Genomic DNA, 23,520 nt, shown 5'->3' with positions numbered 1-23,520 from the left:
TTTACATCCCTTTACTACTAACATTTTTTTTTTTTTTTTTTTTTTTTGCTGTATACATAAGTGTCTCTCATAAACTGCACGTATTTGGATCTTTTTTGAAATCTGGTCAATATGGTGTTTAGTCCATTTGTATATTTAAAATTACTGTTACAGTTGGTATATCATATATGCATGATATAAAAATATTCAATTTATTCTTTTTAAAATAAATTACACTTTGTTGAAAACGACCACATTTCCATCTACTTGCTTATCTTTTCCTCTATTTTCTTTCAAACAGTTATTTAGAGTTTTTAATCTGCTAAATTCAGCATCTGTAGGTCTGCTTCTATTATCTGTCTTTTCTATTGATTATCGTGCACATTTTCTGTGTCTTTGTATGTCTCTTAACTTTTTATTGTTGTTGATCTTTGTGTATCAATTAAAGTGAACACAATTTGTGTAATTTTTTTCTTACAAGTAGGTAGCCTGAGAGATGAGTATCTCAGTTGACTCAGAATTGAGCTGGGGTAACTGAGATGTAGGTATGTTAGATCCTATCTGTCTTCATCTCTGATAGCTGGTTAGGGAGGGGGTGCTGCAGTCATGTGTTTGTTGCAGGCCTTTTCTCTAATAAGACTTGCTGTCCTGATTACCATGAGACTGCAAGTGATATCATGCAGCCTTTACATCCTCTTATGCTGTCCGAGTGCTTAGCAGTAATTCTGCAAGCCTGTGCAGCTGCTGAGAGCTTCACTGGATTTTCTTGTCTCTATGAGACACTTTCTGTTTTTTTTGTTTGTTTGTTTTTTTTTTTTTTTTTTTTTTGAGACGGAGTCTCGCTCTGTCGCCCGGGCTGGAGTGAGACACTTTCTGTTTATTCCAAACCAAAGCAAAAAGGATCCTTCCTAAGTACACTTTTAGTTCAAAAATCTCTCTTTATTTTCTCTGCACTTTGATGTCTTTAATGTTTGCTTAATTTAATTTTTTGTGGTTTATCCATTTGGTTTATCTAGAAGTCTCAGTGAGAGTATCGTCCTGATGCTACCTACTAAATTGTGTACTGAAAAGAAAGTACACTGATCACCCTAAGTTTTAATAGTTGATTAAAAAATAAATGTTTAAAAAGAAGCCAAATCATGTTTTGGTGATGACTTGTAATTGCTACCTATTTCTTCAGCTTTATATTTTTTAAATTTAAAACAAGGCATATTTATTCTGTTTCTGGGATGGAGCACCATGTTTTGCTTTAGGTTAACATACGTTCATTATATTGTTTTGAAACTTTTGAGAAACCGAGTTTCAAAAATCAGAACTTTAGTTGCCAACTTTTACCAGGAAAAGATGTAAGGCTCAACTGCTCTGCTTTGCTGAATGAAGAGGATGTAGTTTATTGGATGTTCGGGGAAGAAAATGGATCGGATCCTAATATACATGAAGAGAAAGAAATAAGAATTATGTATGTATGTATATATACCATATAACAATCATATATATTATATATAACTTCATATTAAAAACACTGGGTGGCTGATGTGTATTTTGGGCTAGTTTAAATTATAATTATAATTATATATATTATATTATATATTATTATATTATAATTATATATAATTATAATATTGTAATATATATAATTATATATTATAATTATAATGGACATATTTTATGATTATAATGGCCATACCCTAGGTGGATGGATTATGCAGAAATGTATTGCCAAGATCTAAGCTGGAAAAGAAGGTCCATGAGAAGGCCATTGAGGGTATTTAGCATCACCTGATAAAGTAGCACTTGGTCGGTCAGGATCTGATGCGGATGGGGATTTTACCTAGCTTCTTAGAAAAAGGCAGTTGCCTAGGCCAAGCTTTTTTTAATTTTGAAAAATTTATTAAGTTGTTTATTTTTCTAATGTGCCAAAAGGGTTCCAAATGGCATGCATATTGATGCTTAAAGAAGCCTATATTCTTCCATTAAGGAATGGTCAGACTTATAAAAAGACTAAACATATAGTCAGTTAAGCTTTTCTGAATGACTTTGAGTCATACTGTAATTATTCACTATTATACTGATACACTACTCAGGGTCTAGTGAGTGCTAAGCCTGAGTTGTCTAGCACCTTAGCAGCACTTGTTGAGTTTTTTCTTCTGCTTTTTACACATTTTTTTGGTATATTCTTTGTTACCATGCTGGCAGCTCTACATTCTTGCTGACACTTGTCTACAAGCTCTTTATACCATAAAGTCTGAATTCTTGCCCAGGAGCAGGCATGTGATTCATGCCCGCTACATGTTGAATTCAGTTGAACTTTGTGGATCTCCTGCCATCGTATCTCATCCTCAGCCACTGACCTCCATTTGAGTTTTGTATTTCTCCCTTTGGATGCTCTCTTCCTAATTTTTAGAGGGATAGAAAACCACAATGAATTTCTTAGAAATGCAGCTTAAGCTACAAAAGCAGGGAGGTCTTCCTTTGTAGTTGGCTGCACACACCTTTGATGTCATCTGTTTTGTCCTCTCAGTGGCCTCCTGTGTTTTACTTCTGGATGTCATTGGTTTTAGATGGTTGTTATTTCTGGATGGGTGACTTAGGAACAGAATTACCTTCCAAAATGTACTTGAGGCAGTTGGAGGGTACAGTGGGGCTCTGTGTCTCAGGTCCTAGAGATACCTGTTGCTAGGAATGTGGGTATGTGGGGCCCACGTCTGGCTGTGTTGACTGGCGTAGCTATCACAGCCTGTCATTGGTGAGGGAAGTGGATGTCATGAGTATTTACCTGGCGTCGACCACAGGACAACTTGAATCCTTTAAGGAAGAGAAAGAGAGCGTGCTGCCAGTGGCTGTCTCAAGTCATTTTCTGACACTCATGGAACAGCTTAACTGGCACTTCTCATGTGCCTGGGGGTGCCTGAGAACAGTGTTATGTTTTTTAATGCTGAACAAATTAAATCAGTTTATTAGATTCCACGGACAAATGTAATACAAATCTGTATCTATGCTAAACAACTTACAGCCTTGTCATAATTAGTGGGAACCTCTCTGTGCAAAGAACTCAAGTTGTTAGGAAGAGAGACGTAGAGAAAAATAATTGAGAGACAGAATATTTTCTCATATTTTCAACTTAGCATAATGATCTTGCAGCCATTTAAACTCTAGGTATTTGACAGCACCATTCCCAAATAGCCTTAGGAGGGCTGTTTCTGTCCATTCTGATGCCCCACAGAGGAGGGGAAGTTTACTGTAGTCCATGCTTTAAAAGTACTGACCAGAAAGGGAAGAAATAATGCAGGCAGCATCACAGCTGCCTTCAAGCATTTTAAACACATACATTCTCCTCTTATGGGTAATGAACAAAGCCTACTGCTAAGCTATTTTCCCCTCTTACAGGACTTCAGAAGGCAAATGGCATGCTTCAAAAGTATTGAGAATTGAAAATATTGGTGAAAACAATCTAAACGTTTTATATAATTGCACTGTGGCCAGCACGGGAGGCACAGACACCAAAAGCTTCATCTTGGTGAGAAAAGGTGAGAAAGATTTATTTTTGGAAGTTTTGAAACTTAGCGCACTGCTACTGAGAGACATCTCAAAGATGGCCACTTTCTCATTTTCCACACCAGAACCCAGCTCGTGTCACAGGCATTCAGTAGCGGAGCTGGTGTTCCGCTGTGCCGGGCCCCTCTGTCTCATGGTGCCAAGCAGAGAATGAAAACAGAACTCTTTCACTTGCTTTCACAGTCATATTCCACCCCAGTGGAAATCGGGGGGCCTGAGGCTTGGAGATACAGATGCTGAGAGCGAGGCTCATGGAGAGGCCATCAGGACAACCCCTGCACCCAGCATGCACCCAGAGCAGCCAGAGGGGAGTTTGCAGATCCGTGTGGGGTGAGGCCGGTGCATACTTGGTGTGACTGCTGCTCCAGCCTGCCTCAGTAGGGCACCAGGCTCAGGGGCCTTGTGTGTGCTCATTCATTCGTTGCCCCCTGGACTTGGCAAGCAGGCCATTGACAGCCCTGATCCGCCGGCTCTTAAAGTTAGTCAGTGCTCACCTGATGGAGGGCCCCAGGGTCGCCATCCCTCTCCTCCACCAAAGTAGCACAGCCCAGGGCCTTCAGCCCAGTAGATGCTCAGAAATGACTGTGACTGGAGCCAGAAAGCTGTGATTTCCAGTTGTCACTACTCATTCACTGTTTATTCCCAGGCTCCACCATCAACTCCCTGGATATGTAGGGAAAGGTCAAGATCTGCAAGAGAGAGAGAAAGGGAGAGAGACAGAGACTAACACACCCAGAGACAGACAGAGAGAAGGAGAGACGGACACCAAGAGAAGAGAAAGAGAGATACATGAGATGGAGGGACAGAGACAGACAACTCTAGAGAGATGAAGACAGAAATAGAGAGAGAAAGAGAGACAGAGACTCAGAGAGACAGAGAAATGAGAGAGACAGGGAGAGACACAGAGACAGAGGAACAGAGAAAAGGGAGATAGAGAGGCAGAGACACGAAGGGATGCAAAGACAGAGAAATGAGAGCAAAACAGAAAGAGACAGAGTAAGGGAGAGATACACACAGACACACACAAACATGCAGAGAGAGCCACACACACAGACTGGGCCTTGGCTTTGTGAGAAACGGAAGGAGTAGGACAGGAAGAGCACAAAGGCTGGAAACCCCCTCCAACTGGGCTATCCTGGTGCCCAGGGGCAGCTCCCCCAGCACACATGTTTTAGAGCTGCCTCTACCATATGCACTCATAACAACAGCTCACATTCCATACATGTTAATTACATGACAGGATCTGGGTGAAGCTCCTCCCATGATCTCATCCAGTCTTAACGACAAGCTTTATAGAGGTGAAGAAACTTGCCCAGGGTCACACGGCAGGTGAAGGCATTGAAACTCAGACCTGATTAAATCTGAAATCTGTGTTCTTACCTTCTGCAGCGCTTGTCGCCTGTGGTTTTCCGCCCCTGTGTGATTGCCTGCGCTGTGGTCCACGCACTTGCGTGGGAGCGGGGCTCAAATCTTGTTTTGTTGGACCGTTGCCTGGCCAGGCTTTCCTGGGGCCTGCTCACCACCAGTCGCCTCTCCCCTCTTAGAACAGGGCAGGACTGTCCTATCCCTGCCCTAGACGCTTCTGCCCAGCCAATTCTCCTGCTGCTGCTCTCACAAATGTAGGCTTAGGAACTGGGGCTCACAACCCCCCATTATCCCAAGAGGAATTGTGTGCCAATGTGTGCGTGTCTGTGAAAATGTGTGGAACTGTTATAACTATGCAGTTCTTTCAAAGGTACAGGAGCCCCAGACCATTCAGAGTTCACTATTAAGCAACATTAGCTGCTTACCTGAATCCTAAAGATAGTGGAAAGATACGGAAAGATAATTTCTAAAAATTGCATCAAGATGGCAAAAGTTTTAAGTATGTTTATACTTGTTGACCTAGAGATGCCCCCACCATTACAATGTATTTTAATAAAAGAATTAGAAATATGGATAAATGTATATGCATTTGTGTATATGTATATACATATATGCATGTATATATACACATACATGTAAATGTATATGCACACACGTACATGCATATACATTTATATAAATATACATGTATACATTTATATTCTACATACAAAATGTACTGCAACTTTATGTCTACTTACTAAAATTTGCAATCGATCTAAACATTAGGTTATTATGAATTATAATTTTAATGACCTACTGAAATGCTCATAATATAATATTTGGAAATAACGAGTGATTACCATATGATCTCAGTTAAGTAAAAACTTTAAGAGACAAAAAAGAAAACCCAGAAGGAAATATTCTACCATGTCAACACAGCCTTCACCACATTGTGGTTGGTTGTTAAAAATTACTTTATTCTTTTATTCCTCTGTGTTATCTTAGATTGTCCATAATAAGCATAAACGGAATCAATCTAGAAAATGTATTTTTTTTCCAAATGGCACTTTTATATAAAGAATTTGCCAAAATTCCAAGAGCTGTGTGCTGTATTAACTGCTTTGTGTGTAATATTTCATGTAATCTTCCCCAACGGAGAAGCCTTGTAAGGGAAGAAGAAACTGTTAGATTCTCCTTTTTTCAGATAAAGGTACCAAGGTTTAGGGGCATTCTTGATTTTTCCTACAAAACAAAATAATTGATGGAGCCCGGCTTCTAACCCAGACAAATGTCAATCCAGCCCTCTCTTCCTCAAAACTATGCACCTCCACCCGCTTGCTAAGGTTTCTGTGAGTCCCTATGTACTTCAGCCTAGTATCTCTTCACGCCAGAAATCTGATTTCCACAGGTATGGATAGGGTACATCACTGTGTAATGTTTTCACTTCAGGTCTCTAAATATCCTTGTACACATTTTTATTCTTTAAAAATTTGAGTAGAAATATCACTACGCCAGACTAAAGGCAGGAATGTGGAGTCACTCAGTGAATGTGTCAGCACTTGGGTTGGTAACTACTGCATTAGTGTTAACAGTAAAAATGGACAAGCATGTGATGATGCACAACACTGGTACGATTTCTTGATTATTTCCTTTTCCTTTTTCTCTTTCTTTTCTAGCAGACATGGCTGATATCCCAGGCCACGTCTTCACAAGAGGAATGATCATAGCTGTTTTGATCTTGGTGGCAGTAGTGTGCCTAGTGACTGTGTGCGTCATTTATAGAGTCGACCTGGTTCTATTTTATAGACATTTAATGAGAAGAGATGAAACATTAACAGGTAACACATATAATGCTGGGGTTTCTTACCTTATGTCTTCATTAAGAAATCAAATAAATAGACGTTAATCTTCATCTTATTGTGATGAGACTGTAGAATTAATCTGTGGGAGAGGTTTCCTGTGGGAAATATTGTTCTGCCTGTACCATCCATTATGAATGTTGTTTGTGTCTTCTTTTCTAGTGCTTACTTATGTGTTGCCCAAAATTGTTCTGATTGTCTTGTGTATGTATGTCATGGCCTCCTAAATGCCCTGGGAGATGCTCGGGCCCAGGAACTGTATATCTGTGTGTCCTTGTGCATGCATCACCTAGGTATCTTTATAGTACATACACTCAATAAAGTTGCTTTAAGTTGGATTGAATTGTCCTATCGCTTATTATTTCAGCCTGGCAAAGGAGGCTTACATAATGGATGTGTAAGAACCCCGAGCTGGCCAGGTGCAGTGGCTCAAGCCTGTAATCCCAGCACTTTGAGAGGCCGAGGTGGGCAGATCACAAGGTCAGGAGATCGAGACCATCCTGGCTATCTCAGTGAAACCCCATCTCTACTAAAAATACAAAAACATTAGCCAGACGTGGTGGCAGGCACCTGTAGTCCCAGCTACTCGGGAGGCTGAGGCAGGAGAATGGTGTGAACCTGGGAGGTGGAGTTTGGAGTGAGCCAAGGTGGTGCCACTGCACTCCTGCGTGGTCGACAAAGCAAGACTCTTGTCTCAAAAAAAATAAAAATTAAAATTAAAAGAACCCCAAGCTAGAAGCCAAATGATCTGGGTTCTGATCTCCTAGATCTGCCAGTTTTTATCTGCGACTATGTCGACCTGCTGGCTCCATCCCTCAGTTTCCTTATATGTAAAGGTGACTAGAAGTCCTCAAGTTTCCAGATAATTACTAATTTAAAGGAAGTCAGTCTAATTCATTGCACTTGATTTTGTTTCTGCGTATGCGTGTTTGCAGGAAAAAAACCTTCACACAGTTCAAAACCCAAAATGTCTATTAAATTATACTTCAGAAGCCCCCCTTCCAGCCTAGTCCTGGATCTATGATTCCCAACCCTCATTGATAGCGCATCTGATCAAATATAAATATAGATTCTTATTACACTCCTCCTTTTAAAGAGAACAAATCTTGGCTTGATATGCACACTCTTTTCAACTTTGCTCTCTTATACCTTAGACACACTTGCATGTTACTTTATACAGAAGTCCCTCATTTTTTAGGGCCTCACAGTATTTTATTTGTGTAGAGCTACCACTGTTTATTTAGTCTCCTTTTGATGGACATTTGGCTTGTTTCCAATCTTTTGTTATTACAAAAATGCCACAATGGACAGCTTTATACATTCATTGTTTCACATGTATGCAGTATGTCTGAAAGAAAAATTTTCCAAAATAGTTTCTAGAATACAAGAAGGAGACATGGCCATTATTTTGCTAGATACTGTCAATTCACTCTCCCTACTGCTTTCAAAGGATGACAGCAACTTTTTTCCCATAACCTTACCCACAACCATTTGGAGTTGTGCCAATCTGATAGGTGAAAAGTTGTATCTAAGTGACATTTTAATTTGCATTTCCCTTACTATGCAATAGTATCAGCAGCTTTTCATTTGCATAAGGCTCAGTTGTATTTCCTTTTTCAATACACCCATTCATATCTTTTGACTATTGTTCCATGAGGCGATGGCCTTATTTTGCATATTTATTTCTAGGAGATATTTATATTTTAGGGAGTTTAGCGTATTATCTATAATATGAAATGCAAATATTTCCAGGTTGTAATTTGTCTTTTGACTTTGCTTACAGTGGTGTGCTATATAAAAGACTTTTTGGAAAACATACTCAAATATATCTTTTATGCTTTCTGAATTTGGGGTCATAAGTAAAACAGCCTTCCTAACCTCAAGTTATACAGAAATTATATAGTTCCTTTGAGATTTTTATAGGTTTAGTTTTTACATTTAGAACTTTAAGTTGAACAATATAAAGTTAGCAAGGTTAGTGAATTTAGCTTTGAGCCTGCCTGTGCACGTATGATTTTGCTATGGGGAGAGATGGTGCCACAACAAATGGGGAAAATCTGTATTTGATATTTTCTGAACGGTCTCTGTTTGCATAGACCAGTGTTTGTCTTCAAACAGACATTAACTAGCTCCTCTCTTTCTGACTTTCTGGAGCTAAGATTTCTTTTTTTCTTCTCCAGTTGTGTTTGACATGATTTTCAGGTAATTTGTTTAATTCACACTTCTTAACTGTCAATATGGCAGTGCACAGAGACATTTAGAGACATTCTCTAAATAACTTCCATTAAATTATAGTCCATGAACAAATGCAGTCCATGAAAAAGACAGAAATGGAGATATAAGTGTGAAAATAAAAACTTTTTTCACAATTTAATACTGCTGCAATATCTAAGAAAGTGTTCAGTATTGGTTTGTGAAGGATTGGAAATGAAACTAATCAATCAACAACAACAAAAGAAGGCAGATTTAAATTAAAACATGGTCATTCACCAAGCATAGTTTGAGGAACATTTGTTTAACTTACTCCTTGAAGTCCCAAATATCCATTTGAATTATAATTTCCTTTATAATTTTCATTTATGTTTGAACATAGAGAATAAAAAAATTACCATTAGCTTTCAAATTCCTTTTTTTTTGTACACTTTGTCAATTCTCAAATCCACTAAACCTTTTACTACCTGGATTTAAAATAAATTTTAATAAAATTAGCAGATTTATATTACAAGAATTGCTTAAAATAAGGAATTTGAAAGCAATTAACATTTGAAAAGCTAATTTTTCATAGGTAAGAACAAAGCTCTATTGCATGTAATATAAACCCATATTTGATGAAATTGTCTTCCCAGTTTATTGCAATCCATTACATCATAAGAAAATTATGCCTTTTAAAAAAGTGTGCTTATTTAATTGTCTTACACGTTGGTGTCTGTTTTGTCACTGACACGGTGATAATCCTAGTGGAAGCACTACCTCTTACTTAACTAGTAGGTAGTTATATTTGATAGCAGTTTAAGAAAAGTATGTGGGGGACCTACTTACTGATTAATAACTGGTTTTATTTTTACCAACATTTCATACCTTTGATATTTATGTAAGCCTGAAATTTTTACCAACATTTTTCCTCTTTCAATGCATGCAACTCTGCAAAGCAATTGCTTTAAATGAACAATAGGTTCTAACCCAAACTGCTGAACAGAATGCTGTAGGTAGAACTGAAGAATCTTTTGCCAGAAGCAGAAAGTGTTGATTGGTGACCATGAGTGCTATGGAGGATGTCAGGCTGGGCTGTTGAGCATAAATGATGGCACTATAAGAGACATAGATCTAGAATGGTTTTATCCTATTAGATTTTAATAAGGGATGCAATCATATGTAGCATTTAACTCAGTAGCAAATTCATTAATCCCAATAATATACCATGCATAAATCTTACCTGTCTGCCATCAAAACAATTGTCATGGGATAAAGGTAGACCATTCCCCCACTGTTTTCCTTTTTTCTCTACAGATCTCAATTAGAATCCATTGCAATTTTTAGGACCCGACTCAAAATTTCCTCCTTTCAGAAAGCATGTCCATCAGGATCACTCTTTATTCTCTGACCAGGTTATTTTGTCTGTGAGTTTTGTTAGTTTTGTTGTTGTTGTTGTTGTTGTTGTTATGCTATTTTTCTTCTGCTAATCTGTTGTTTGTAACTTTTTCCAAGTTGTTGCATGCATCTGCTTTGCTTTTAAAATAGATTGGATGAAGCTAGAAGAGAGAGTGGTATCATGTTTTAATTACCCAGTTAGAAGCATGGTCTTTGTTATTTAGGAGACATTTCCTCCTGAATTTGTTCTGTTAGCCATCTGAGTACTACTCCATTGTCAGAAATTAAATAGGAGCAGATGTTATCATCAGTGAAAATCATCAATAGATTAGAAGTTTTCCTTTTGACATCTATATTCTATAATATTTAAAAATATAATAGCATGTTTTCCAATAGCATATTATTTCATTTTCCTCTATTGTTTTTCCCCACATTCTGGTGTAAACTGCTCTGCTTCTCTCTTCCCCTTCTTGGGGGTCTCTTTGAGCGTAGAAATTGTGATGGTGGTAGAATTAAGTGATATGAGTAAACCAGGGTGAGATTTTTTTTCCACTCCTGGAATGAGGGCACCTTTGGGCTCTTGGCCTTCTAAGGAACTTAAAGACTTAAGTTCCTTTAATGCCCACATCTATGGCTCATATGTCTCTCTATTCTTCTATGGTGTTAAGCAGTGGGATCTTAAAGTAGATGCTTAAAAATGCATTGACTAATGGGTTGCTTGGTTAGCATGGGAGGTTTAAATATAAACAACTTTATATGTAATTTTTCTTTTTCAATGAATCTATACTAATTACTTATGACAGTTACTTAAATTTGTACTTAAACAACATTTAATTTACACATGAATTAAAAGAGTCAATCTTACCTCCTAGATGGAAAAACATATGATGCTTTTGTGTCTTACTTAAAAGAATGCCGACCTGAAAATGGAGAGGAGCACACCTTTGCTGTGGAGATTTTGCCCAGGGTGTTGGAGAAACATTTTGGGTATAAGTTATGCATATTTGAAAGGGATGTAGTGCCTGGAGGAGGTAAGAGGGAATGCCAGACAGAAAAATATTCGAGATAGTTTCTTTTTTAAAAAGGATTGAGCTAGCTCCCAGATGGCTATCCCATTTCCTTAAAAACAAATGAATAAGGTCCTTTAAGCCAGAAATAACCAGGTGAGTCAACAATTGATAGTGAGAAAACAAACTACCGAGCTTCCAATAGTCTCTTCTCTTGGGTTGTGTTCTTTGTGCTTTATGGTTCTCTGAAACGTTGGGGAAAGGGAGAGGGCATTTCCTTTTCAGAACCGGGTCCAGAACTGGCGTTATCATGAAGCATTTATTTAGAAATGATCCACGGTGAGACTGTACCACAGTAGCAGTTCCAAATTTCACATGTGATGTGTGGACTAGTTAATCCTCACTAGTAACTCTTACTAGAAATAAACACAGGTTAATTATTACTAGAAAATGCACGATTTTTATTGTGTTGACATTGGTGACGAAATTTAAGTAGAAAATGTGAAAACTGTAAAGGAAAAAAAATAAAAGGAAAGCAGTGATTCCCGTCAGATCATAGCTATGAAATTCAATGTTTTCTTTATTAACATAGGAATACAAATGGCCATAGTGCATATATTGAAGCAAATTACGGTTAAATTTTTTTTTAAATGAGTAACATTTTTAGGTTTTCTCTGAAGTCTTCCAGAACAAACATTTAAAATCTGGTGTCAAATTATTCTGGATGCTGATGCTTAAAAAACAACAAATGTTTTATTATTACCATCATTAATTTATTAATCTAATATTTATTGGATACTATTCCTGTGCCAAGTTCTGAACTGGACATCAAAGATGTAGCAGTGAGAAAGAAATAGTTACATTCCCCCCCCCCACCATATTCCAATTTATAAAGGAAAATATTGCCAACTTACACTACTGTTTAGTAATAAACAACTTGTCAAAAAAATATGCCAGATTATCAGATGCATACATTGTGGTATTTTTGGGTAACAGTTCTTTGCATCTAAGACGGCATATTGTTACTTAGAAAGCATTTATTCTGGGCCATGTATCTATTTTACTATATTTTTGTTATTTTCTAGAGGTCTTTTTTGAAAATAGGTTTATTCTTAATTCATAAATAAAAATAATGATCAAATATTCAGTTGTAATTAGGTTTGGTTAAACCTCTATTTGAGAACAGTGAGAGATCTAGAACAAGGGTTGACAATTTACCAGCCACAGGTTCCATCACACCTGCAACGCTTATTGAAACACAGCCACACACATTGGTTTACCTGTTACCTGAGTCTGCATTTGAGTGACAACAGAATTGAGTAGTTGTGACAAAGACAGCATGACCTGCAAAGCCTAACGTGTTTACTACCTAGCCCTTTGCAGAAAAAGTTTGCCAACCCCTGGTCTAAAATAATGGATAGTTTTGTTTTGTTGTGCCTTTTTGTCTTTTAATCTTTAAATTCTGATTTTAGCATGCTCTTTTATGCTTGAGGAGAAGCAGGATAGTATAATATGAAATATATTCCACTTGGGTTCAGATTCTGAGTCTGCCACTTATTAGCTGTGTGACTCTGGGCAGGTTACTCAACCACTCTGTGCTCTGGCTTCCTTGTCTGTTAAATGGCGGTGATAACAATATCTTCTCTGTAGGCTATTATGATGATTAAATTGGTTAATATAAAAAAATCATTTAAAATAAGGTATGGTACAGAATAAGTGCTAAGTAGATATTCATTATTATTGTTACCTAGAGAGTTTTAAATAAGCATATAAAATTGAGAACAAATGGTTTGTCTTAAAGACAAACTTATTAGTGAGGTTAGGAGTTCATATAAAATAGGACTGTGCAAAATGACTTTTATCTCATGTTTCCCCTTTCAGTTATCTTAAATTAATATGGGTTATCTTGCATTTTTCAGCTGTTGTTGATGAAATCCACTCACTGATAGAGAAAAGCCGAAGACTAATCATTGTCCTAAGTAAAAGTTATATGTCTAATGAGGTCAGGTATGAACTTGAAAGTGGACTTCATGAAGCATTGGTGGAAAGAAAAATTAAAATAATCTTAATTGAATTTACACCTGTTACTGACTTCACATTCTTGCCCCAATCACTAAAGCTTTTGAAATCTCACAGAGTTCTGAAATGGAAGGCCGATAAGTCTCTTTCTTATAACTCAAGGTTCTGGAAGAATCTTCTTTACTTAATGCCTGCAAAAACAGCCAAGCCAGGTAGAGACGAATCGGAAGTCTTGCCTGTTCTTTCAGAGTCTTAATCTTCAGAAACACTGAATGGCAAATAGAACTCAAGATACTCTGGGGACTGAGCGTATGAACCTGTTCATAACAAAGGCTGTGACTCAAAATATTTAACTCTGTAAAAATCCTGTTCACAATTTGAAGATGAACTAGTCATTAGGTTGGTGGGAATAAGACATTAGGTTGGCTGTGGTCACGTGCTCTCAGAAGACCTGGAATTCAAAAGAAATGGAGTTCTTCTTTTTCTCCCTCTTTCATAACTGGATGCAGCTGCTCTTACTCAATCCCATATTCAGCAAGTGTGAAGCCGGGCGTGATGCAAAATAACCTGTGCCCTACAAAAAGGGCGCATCTTGAAGAGTTTTAATGCCAGTACTTAATTTGAATGAGGGGATTTTAAGTTCATGAAGAGGCATTTTCTAGGCACCAGTGGGTGAGGAGTAACTGAAATGCTGCTTTCACTCCCTAACATCATGGATCGGGTTGTGCATGGGATGTGGGAGGAGGGGCTGGCAGGGCTGCCTTCAGAGCCTGCAGGGCCTCAGCCTCAGGATGTATTTAATTTATCACGGCCACAGTTGCAGCCAACGGTTCTCGAAAGCTCATGTGGATCTATTTATGGGAACTTCTTAAAAGGACCCCAGAATAGATTTTTATCTTTCACAAGACACACAAATTCTAATTTAGTTAATTATCTGGGCCTTTCACTTTTGATGGTCTGAAACATTGGTTGATTTTTGTGTGTGTGTGTGTGTGGAAACAAGCCTTTATTAACCTTTATTTTGAAAAACATTTTAACTGGACATAGAATTTCAGGTTGGCACATATTTTTCATTCAGTACTTTAAAAATGTTCTTCCAATGTCTCCTGGCTTACATTGATTCTGACAAAGCATCTTTAATAATTCTTATCTTCATGGAATACTATGCAGCCATAAAAAGGATGAGTTTGTGTCCTTTGTAGGGACATGGATGCAGCTGGAAACCATCATTCTTAGCAAACTATCGCAAGAACAGAAAACACTGGTTGATTTTGTGTGAATGTTTGTATCAAAATGTTTGCCAGGTTGCATTAGCCATTGAATAGCAAAAAAACTGATAGTTACTTGCTTGGTTTTTAAAAATTACATATTAAAAATGCCCTTAGCATGAAGGCAGCATGGTGTGGCAGTTAAGAGATGGGTTGTGCAGCCCATCCTGAGCTCCAGTTCTGAGTTTGCTACTTACTTCTGTGGCCTCTGGAACCTTATCCAACCTCTCGGTGCCTCAGTTTCCTCATCTGCGAAATTAGAATTTATAATAATTGTACCTACTTCCCAGGGGTAACTAAGTGAATAAATATAAGTAAAGAACTTGCAGTGGTTCCTGGCACAAACTCAGCACTCTCTCAGTGTTGCCATGACTATTTTTATTATCATTAGTAATGATTACTTAGATCAATTATTTAGCGGTGGACTAATGGAAGCTACAGAGCAGGGAAGGGAAGCAGACCTAGGGAGGAAGGCAGTTTTGATTTGAGGAGGTTTGCACACATAGAGAAGCATATTGGAGAAGCTTATCCAGAGCAAAAGATATCTCTCCATTGAACATCTGCCTCTTTTGATGTTGGAAGACGCATGTCTTACTCCCTAAACGGACCCCAGCACTGGGAGCCTTCTTGATGATCTCAAAAGTAATAGCTATTCAAGAAAATCACCAAGTCACTGAAACCGGGAGTTTGGAAGGCTGATGAGAACACATGGGAGCAACATGAATGTTCTACAAAACTTTAAAGCAGAGACTGTTTCAAACAGATGTAGCAGATACTACTGAAAACCAAAGGAGAGTGAGATTGTGTAAGAATGTGATTTCATGTTTGTAGTGCTTACAATTTTGTGCACCAACTGGATGGCTAAAAAGGGTAAAATAATTTAATAGCTCATATTTTATGTGTGAAAACATATTAGTGAACATATATAATCAAAATAGATTTCATTGCTATTGCATAGTCTCTGATACATAGAATGATTTTGCTTTTCTCTTTTATTATACTCGCTTTAAAATACTTGAAATAGATTTTGTATTAAATGCATTTCAAGTTAAATGTGTTAAATGTATACATTAGATGTGTGCTTTAAAATGCATAAAATACGTTGAAATACATTAATGAACCATTAGTCTAATGCCTTTATTTTTGAAATGTCATGACGTCTTTTTCACTTACTTTAAGATTCCAATTCCTCGTTCTCCATGTGGACTGCTACCTGTTTAAATAGAATATGGGCCATTCAAAAGGTACTCGTGCACCTCTCTCTTTTTAAATGTCAGATTGCCTTGCACCTACATTCTTGTTTCACACCTTCCATCAGGGAGCGAAATAATTCCCTTCTGTTTCTCACAAGCCACTCAATGCTAAACACAGGGTCTTCACAGGTCAGATAATTAATGGGCATATTTTAAAATTCTGGTTTAAACATCCCCAACCAGGACCAACAAATAACGTTTCAGGAATAAAACGGCTTTCTTTTCCATGGTTCAGATGCCCTTAAACTGTGAAACCTATTTCAGAGAAACAGCACAACTACCTATCTGGGGCATGTGAAGAAGCACCTCCTACATGTCTGTCATGTCCTAGGATTTACTCATTAGAGCTGTATCCTCTCACAGCAGAGAGAAGCCTTAGGCCCCACATATTCCAAACCCAGAAACTTGAGGCATGCTCACTCCAGGGACTTGGCCACAGTCGCACACGAACGGCCTGACCAGGTTGGCACAGGACGGCGTACGGCCTCCTCTTGGAGATGAGCATCTAGGAGGCTGCAGGTACTTTTCTGGGGCCAACAATTTAAACTAAGCAGGCCTAGGGCAGGGGCCTGTGGAGAAGAAGCAGGCTGCCTAGGACTGGCTTCGAGGAGGAAAAGAGAATGAGAGGGATGTTCAGGATTCCTTATAAGCCATTAAAAAATAGGCATTCAAGTTCAGTGCAGAGTGAAAGAGCACAGGCGATGGAGGACATCCGCCCACTGCGGCCTCTGCTGAGATACAGAGAGTTGGAACCCCCGGCATCTACTAGGAGCCCGGCCTGTGTTGAGGCAAATGACAGGCCAGTTGGGTTTGCTGGGGCTCTCAGCGAGGCGCAGAAAGGAGGCAGTTGTCCAAAGAGAGGACATTAGCAAAATCATTTCCTCAAACCAAGGTGAATCATAGCTGGAAATGCTCAGAGGAATTAACCTGTCACCTTGGTCTGAAGTTCAGCTGTGAGGGAGAGGACTCAGGGTTAGCAGAAGCCATATGTCTGAGCAGATGCTGCTCTGAGCAGTGCGACCGTAAGCAATACAATCTTCAAAGAGTGACCAAGCCACAGACCTAACAGGAAACTCATGGGCAGGCCTCAGGGCCTTCCAGCCCCACCAGCATGCCATGCTGATAGTGATCACAGTCCAGGCTGGGAGCTTAAGACCAACACCTAGATTTCTGTGTGAGGCTTTTGAAAATGTTTATCTCCTTCTAGCATATAACTCGCGGGTGCACAGACACACCCGGAGAATGCCATACCTCATTTACATGATTGCTACAATTTGATGTGTGTGCTTGATCATTAATAGTGAACATGTTAACTGACTTTCAAATAGTGGCTTGGGAGTCTTGGGGTTGTGACCCAGGGACCATCCTAGATGGTGGAATGGAAAATTGGGGAACATGGAAGCTGGGCTCCTGGATCTTCCCCTTCACCTCACTGCTCCCACACCCTCCACATACCACAACTAGAGCCACACTGCTTTTATCCATGTTGTATGTTGAGGCCTTACGTAATATTTTACTTAACAAAACAGAATACCTCTCAGGAGGTCATGGTTTAGATACAATGAATATAATTTTCTCTAGCCAGTTGAAACAGAAATCATTACAGAATTATTTAGAGAGATGAAGAAACGGACTCTAGGCTCCTCTTCCAGGGATGTCTTCCAAAGTCATACAAAAAACCTGGGCTGCCAAATAGAGCTGTTGATCTTGCCACAACCAGAAAGAAATCTGTGCAACCAGGAAGCTCTTGCTGCAGCTGCTGGCTCCAGAACCGGACAGGCTGAAGTCTAAGTTGACTAAAAGCTCTCTAATGTGGAATTGTTGGTTGAGAAGGCCAATTGCTTCTGTGCACCTAACTGCAAACGCCAGGAGCAACAGCTTTGAGTAGTAGTCTTAGCAGGAGGTGAGGCTGGGCACTGCCGTTCAAACATCAGCAGAAATGGCACTGCGGGTGCCACCTTCTGATCCAAGCCGTTTGCTTTAGATGTTCTCGAAGTGAACACTATTAAGATGAGAGATGAGACAATAGCAGAGCACAGAGGTCAGTAAGTCAATGCCTTAGGCTTAGAGTTTTCTCTAGAAGAACATTTGGCTCTGGTTACTTGCACATGGGCCTGAGTAGAAGCCATCTTGGTCATACGGTGACCTTGGAAAGAAATAGGCTAAGGCCACTTATACTGGGTTTTATACCACTTACAACCAGACTTAATACAGACAAATATAAACTCCAAAACATGCCTTAGAAACAATGCCCTCTATAACGAAATTGACTTTAGAATAATTATCTCAAACAGCCTGTGAAAATGAATGAATGGACAAACGGCTCTTTAGAAGTATGTGTAGCACAAGAATTAACTTTAAAACTTTCAAGATTCTGTTACATTGTTTATTTCTCTTCAATGATCATGTGCACTGTGCACAGAATGAAGTTAAAAGATAAATGAAGGTTTTACTAAGATACGACCCATAACTGGCACTTTTTAACAAATATACATGAAATTAAGCATTTATTTGAGGGCTGTCCTCTTGGAAGTAAGCATGTAAGTAGATCACACACTTTCTATAATGATTTTTTTGAATCAAACCACTTTTAAAATTCATCTTTAGAAACTCACAAACCAAGGTAGAAAATAGCCAATACCCTTACATTTTCATTCTTTAGTCATGTATTTTTGAAATTACCAAAGTCACTTGAGCTAAGCCTGATGAGTAATGGTGATAACCAAGTTGATTTTTTTTTAAATCAAAAGCAAGATGTGATGTTAAAGTTACATTTGTTTTCTGCAGTGAGTTGCAAACCAGTTACTGACTTTTCAAGTTGTTTCTCTTGATTTTCAGTGTTATCATATTATTATATTCAAATTGTGAAACTTAGAAAAAGTATGGCCAAGAGGGAATTCAAGCTTATATTAAGCAAAGAGGCAAAAAGAGAGCACTTGGCTGCTTTAACTTTACATTTTAAAATGTTTATTATGAAACATTTGAAACATACGAAGTAGAAGGAAATATGCAACAAATATTCATATATCTATACTCCATACTCAAAGACTGTTAACATTTTCCCATATTTAATTTATCCCTATCTTTTTTTCATACTGGATGTTTTTGTTACAGGTTTCTTGCATCATGATGATATTACTCTTGAATACTTGTGCGTGCATCTCCAGTAAATAGATGCCTGTCTTCAAAATCACAATTGCCAACATTTAACAAAATTAACAATCATTTTCTAACACTAAAATTGTCTGTCTTTGGCCATCTTCAAGTTGATTCCTAAGTTCTTTTGACTCTACTGTAGTATGATCATTTCCTAATTTTGTTGTTGTGATTTTCTGATATGGGATGGTGTTCCACACTTGTTCTGTTCTTAGTCCCAGACAAAGCCATTTCTCTAAGGAGCCATGGTTCCTTTCAGTGAGAAATTGTTTTTAGAGACCACAATTTGGGTCTAACAGTTGCACACTCTTAACTCAATGTTTCTAGGCTTTCTAAGTAGATACAACAAGGAAATACATATACATCCATTAAATGAATTCTAAATTAATACTGAAAAGCCCAATTTAAATTTAGGACCACAGGTTTTACTTAGCCTCATCAATTTTACATTGGAAACACTGCCATGCAGAAAATTCCAGTTCCCAGTGGCATCAACATAATTGTTAATTTGCTTTATCCCACAATGTACATACATCCAATATGCATATATTTCAAAGAATTATAATACCAACACATCCATTAATATTTTGTTTCCTAAAAACAGTTGAAAACATTTTTGAACCGTTTTATCCCTTGAGAATATTTCACTATAATATAGTCATCATTGTATTCTAAAGTTATTTGAAATTATTCCTCTTATTGTGTTTTTGTCAGTTAAACATATTTATTTGTTTTGATTTTTAGGAATTGATTTTTAAAATTTTATTTCGTTTTATAATAGGGCAAAAACGTTTTTCAAAATGATATTGGTTTATCCTTCTATATTTTTATGTAAGTAAATATTCATGCATTTTTTTCTTGTCACCTCTTACAGATAAATGGCAGATATTATATACAAATGTCTCCTCTTGATTTTACCACTTGATAATATATTCTACAGATCACTCCATAATTGTACATGGAACTATTTCTGAGAAATACTTTTTTATACAGATACATGGTATACCATTGTGTGGCTGTACCATGCTTTATTCAACCAGTCCCAAATATTTCCAGTCTTCTGCTCTTACAATTTATGTTACAAAGAAGTCTTATGCATGCATATTTCGTGCTTTTTCCCTAGAATATTTTTGGGATATTAGACATAGGATTGCTGGGTTCAAAGGGTAATACATATGTACTTTTGCTCCATATTGCCCAATTCATCTTTTAGGGGTTGTAACATTTTGTATTCTTACCATCAATGTCTAGGAGTGCTTGTCCCTTAGCTTTGGCCCATTTCTCTATAGAGATTTTGATCTCTTTCATTGCCATTGTGGGAAGGTTTTTACATGTTAGACACATTAAGACTTTATGATGTAAATTGCAATTGTTTTCCAGTTTTTTTTTTTTTTTTTGGGTATTTATTCATTCCCAGATTTTAAAAGAATTAATCCATTCTTTCAATACTGATATGGACTCAGTTTTCACTTTAAATCTTCAATCCATTTGGAATTTATTATGGTGTTTAGTCTGAGAAATTGATCCATTGCATTGTTTTCATATGTCTGTGTACTTATCACAACATCACCTCTTAAAATGGTCATTTTTAAATCCACTAATATAAGATACCCATTTAATGTCTATTCAATTTCCATATCCTATTAGACCTAGTTCTGGACCATCTATTCCGTTCCATTGGTCAATGTGTTTTAAATTGATACATAATAATTGTACATATTTATGGGGTACACTGTGATATTTTGATACATGTATACATTATTAAAACTGAAATCAGGGTATTTAGCATATCCATCACGTCATACATTTATCATGTCTTTGTGATCAGGACATTTAAAACCCTCTGTTCTAGCTATTTTAAAATATATAATACCATCATGTTAACCATAGTCATCCTATGTGCAATGGAACCCCAAAATTTACCCCTCCTAACTGTACTTTTGTATCTATCAACCAATTTCTCCCTATCCCTCTGCTTCCCAGCCTGTGGTAACCACTATCCTAACTCTCTACTTCTATGTGATCAACTTCTTTAGATTCCATGTATGACTGAGTTAATGTGGTATTCACCTTTCTGTGCCTGGCTTATTTCACTTAACATAATGTCCTCCAGGTTTATACATGTGGCAAATGACAGGATTTCTTTTTGTTAATTGGATAAATAATATTTTATTGTGTATACATACTTCATTTACTTTATGCATTCGTTCACTGATAGACACTTAGATTGATTCCATGTCTTGGCCGTTGCAAATACTGTTGCAATAAACATGAGAGTGCAGATATCTTTTTAACACACTGATTTCATTTCACTGGGGGGATATATACTCAGCAGTGGGATTGCTGAATTATACGGTAGTTCTATTTTTCAATTATTTGAGGAATCTTAATACTGCTTTCCATAATGGCTGTATTAATTTACATTCCTACCAATAGTAAATAAGAGTTTCCCTTTCTCCACTTTTGTACCAGCATTTGTTATTTTTTTATCTCTTTGACAATATGCCATTTGAACTGAGGTGAGTTTATATCTCTTTGTAGTTTTGACCTGCATTTTCCTAATAATTAGTGATATTGAACATTTTTTTTATACGTCTGTTGACCATTTGTATGTCTTCTTTTGAGACATAGCTATTCAGATATTTTCTCCACTTTACCAGTATTAATTCTAATCCATGAACATGGAACACCTTTCCAATATTTTTTGTGGTCTTCAATTTTTTAAATCAATGTTTTATAGTTTTAAGTGTGGAGATTTTTCACCTGCTTGGCTAAATTATTGCTAAGAATTTTATTTCTTTTGTAGCTGTTGTAAATGGGATTGTTTTCTTGATTCCTTTATCAGACAGTTTGCTATTTGGATATAAAAATGTTACTGATTTTTGTATGTTGATTTCATGTCCTGCAACTCTACTGAATTGATTAGTTCTCACCATGTTTTAGTGGATTCTTTGGGGTTTTCTATACACATTATCACGTAGTCTAGAAACAGGGATAATTTCATTTCTTCCTTTTGAGTTTTCATGCCTTTTACTTATTTCTCTTGCTTGTTTACACTGGCTAGGACTTCCAGTACTATATTGCATAGAAGTGGTGAAAGTGGACATCCTTATCTCATTCCAGATCTTAGAGGAAAAGTTTTCAATTTTTTCCCATCTAGTATGATATTAGTTGTGGGTTTTTATATATGGTTTTTATTGCATTGATGTGGGTTTTATATATGGCTTTTATTGCATTGACATACCTACACCTTCTGTTCCCAATTTGTTGAGAGCTTTACTATGAAGGAATGTTAAATTTTGTCAAATGCTTTTTCAGCATCTATTGGAATGATCATACAGTTTCTGTCCTTCATTCCGTCAATGTGATACATCATGTTTATTGATTTGCATATGTTGAAACATCCTCACATTCCTGGATTAAATCCCACTTGATGATGGTGAAAAATCTTTTTAATGTGCCGTTGAACTCAGATTGCTAGTATTTTGTTGAGGATTTTTGCATTTATTGTATCAGGAATATTGGCTGTAGTTTTCCTTTTTCATTGTGTCCTTGTCTGATTTTGGTATAAAGGTAATGCTTGCCTTGTAGAATGAGTTTAAATGTATTCCCTTCTCTTCAATTTTTAAAGAACAGTTTTAGTGGAATTGGTGTTAGTTATTCTTTAAATGTTTCATAGAATTCAGTAATGAAGCTATCCGTTCCTGGGCTTTTCTTTGATGGAAGACTTTTTACTGATTTAATATTATTATTTGTTACTGATCTCTTCAGGTTTTCTGTTTCTTCATGGTAGGTTATATGTGTCCAGAAATGTGTCCATTTTTTCTAGTTTATCCAATTTGTTGGCGTATAATTGTTCACAATAGCCTTTTAGGATCCTTTATATTTCTGTGGTATCGGTTGTGGCATTTCCTTTTTTGTCTCTGATTTTATTTATTCTAGTTTTCTCTACTTTTTTTCTTAGTCTGACTAAATAGATGTAACAGACATTTCCAGAACATTCCACTCAACAGCTGCAGAATATAGATTCTTCTCAACTGCACATGGGACATTCTCTAGGATAGATCATACAGTAAGTCACAAAACAAGTCTTACAAAATTTAAGAAAATTAAAATCATTTCAAATATCTTTTCTGAGTACAATGGTATAAAACTAGAAATCAATATAAGAGAATTTTCAAAAACTTTACAAACACATGGAAACTAAACAACATGTTTAGTGTTTTTTAAAAAAAAAACATAAATGAATGTTTATTTTTGTTCAAATTTTCTGCAACTTTGGAGGTGATCATATAGTTTTTTTCCATAGAGAATGTTAATGTTTTCATAATATCAAACCAACTTTGCAGTTCTGGGATAAACACCACTTCATACTAATGAATTTTAAAAATATGTATTTTGTGTGATAGTATTTTATTTAGGACTTTGTGTATATGCTTCTAAGCAAGATTGGTCTGCAGTTGTGTGTATGTGTGCAAAATCTTTGTCA

The 23,520-nt window shown here is 37.0% G+C and overlaps 1 protein-coding gene across 2 annotated transcripts in view; it reads left to right on the top strand.

The window, feature by feature from the left end:
- IL18R1 (interleukin 18 receptor 1) overlaps window positions 1-13,982 on the top strand; it is a 41,449-nt gene extending 27,467 nt beyond the window's left edge. Inside the window, exons 7-11 of one of the 2 annotated variants that reach the window (XM_025353796.1) lie at window positions 1,318-1,438; window positions 3,367-3,506; window positions 6,558-6,719; window positions 11,201-11,359; window positions 13,255-13,982. In XM_025353796.1, coding sequence (XP_025209581.1) covers window positions 1,318-1,438; window positions 3,367-3,506; window positions 6,558-6,719; window positions 11,201-11,359; window positions 13,255-13,610 — 938 coding nt within the window. In that variant the 3' untranslated portion in view covers window positions 13,611-13,982. The remainder of the gene's footprint in view (window positions 1-1,317; window positions 1,439-3,366; window positions 3,507-6,557; window positions 6,720-11,200; window positions 11,360-13,254) is intronic. The other variant, XM_025353798.1, reaches the window with a different exon arrangement.
- The last annotated feature ends 9,538 nt before the right edge of the window (window positions 13,983-23,520 follow it).

This window comes from Theropithecus gelada, chromosome 13, assembly GCF_003255815.1.
Source record: "Theropithecus gelada isolate Dixy chromosome 13, Tgel_1.0, whole genome shotgun sequence".
NCBI classification, from domain to species: domain Eukaryota; kingdom Metazoa; phylum Chordata; class Mammalia; order Primates; family Cercopithecidae; genus Theropithecus; species Theropithecus gelada.
This window is presented reverse-complemented; position numbering and strand designations above follow the sequence as displayed.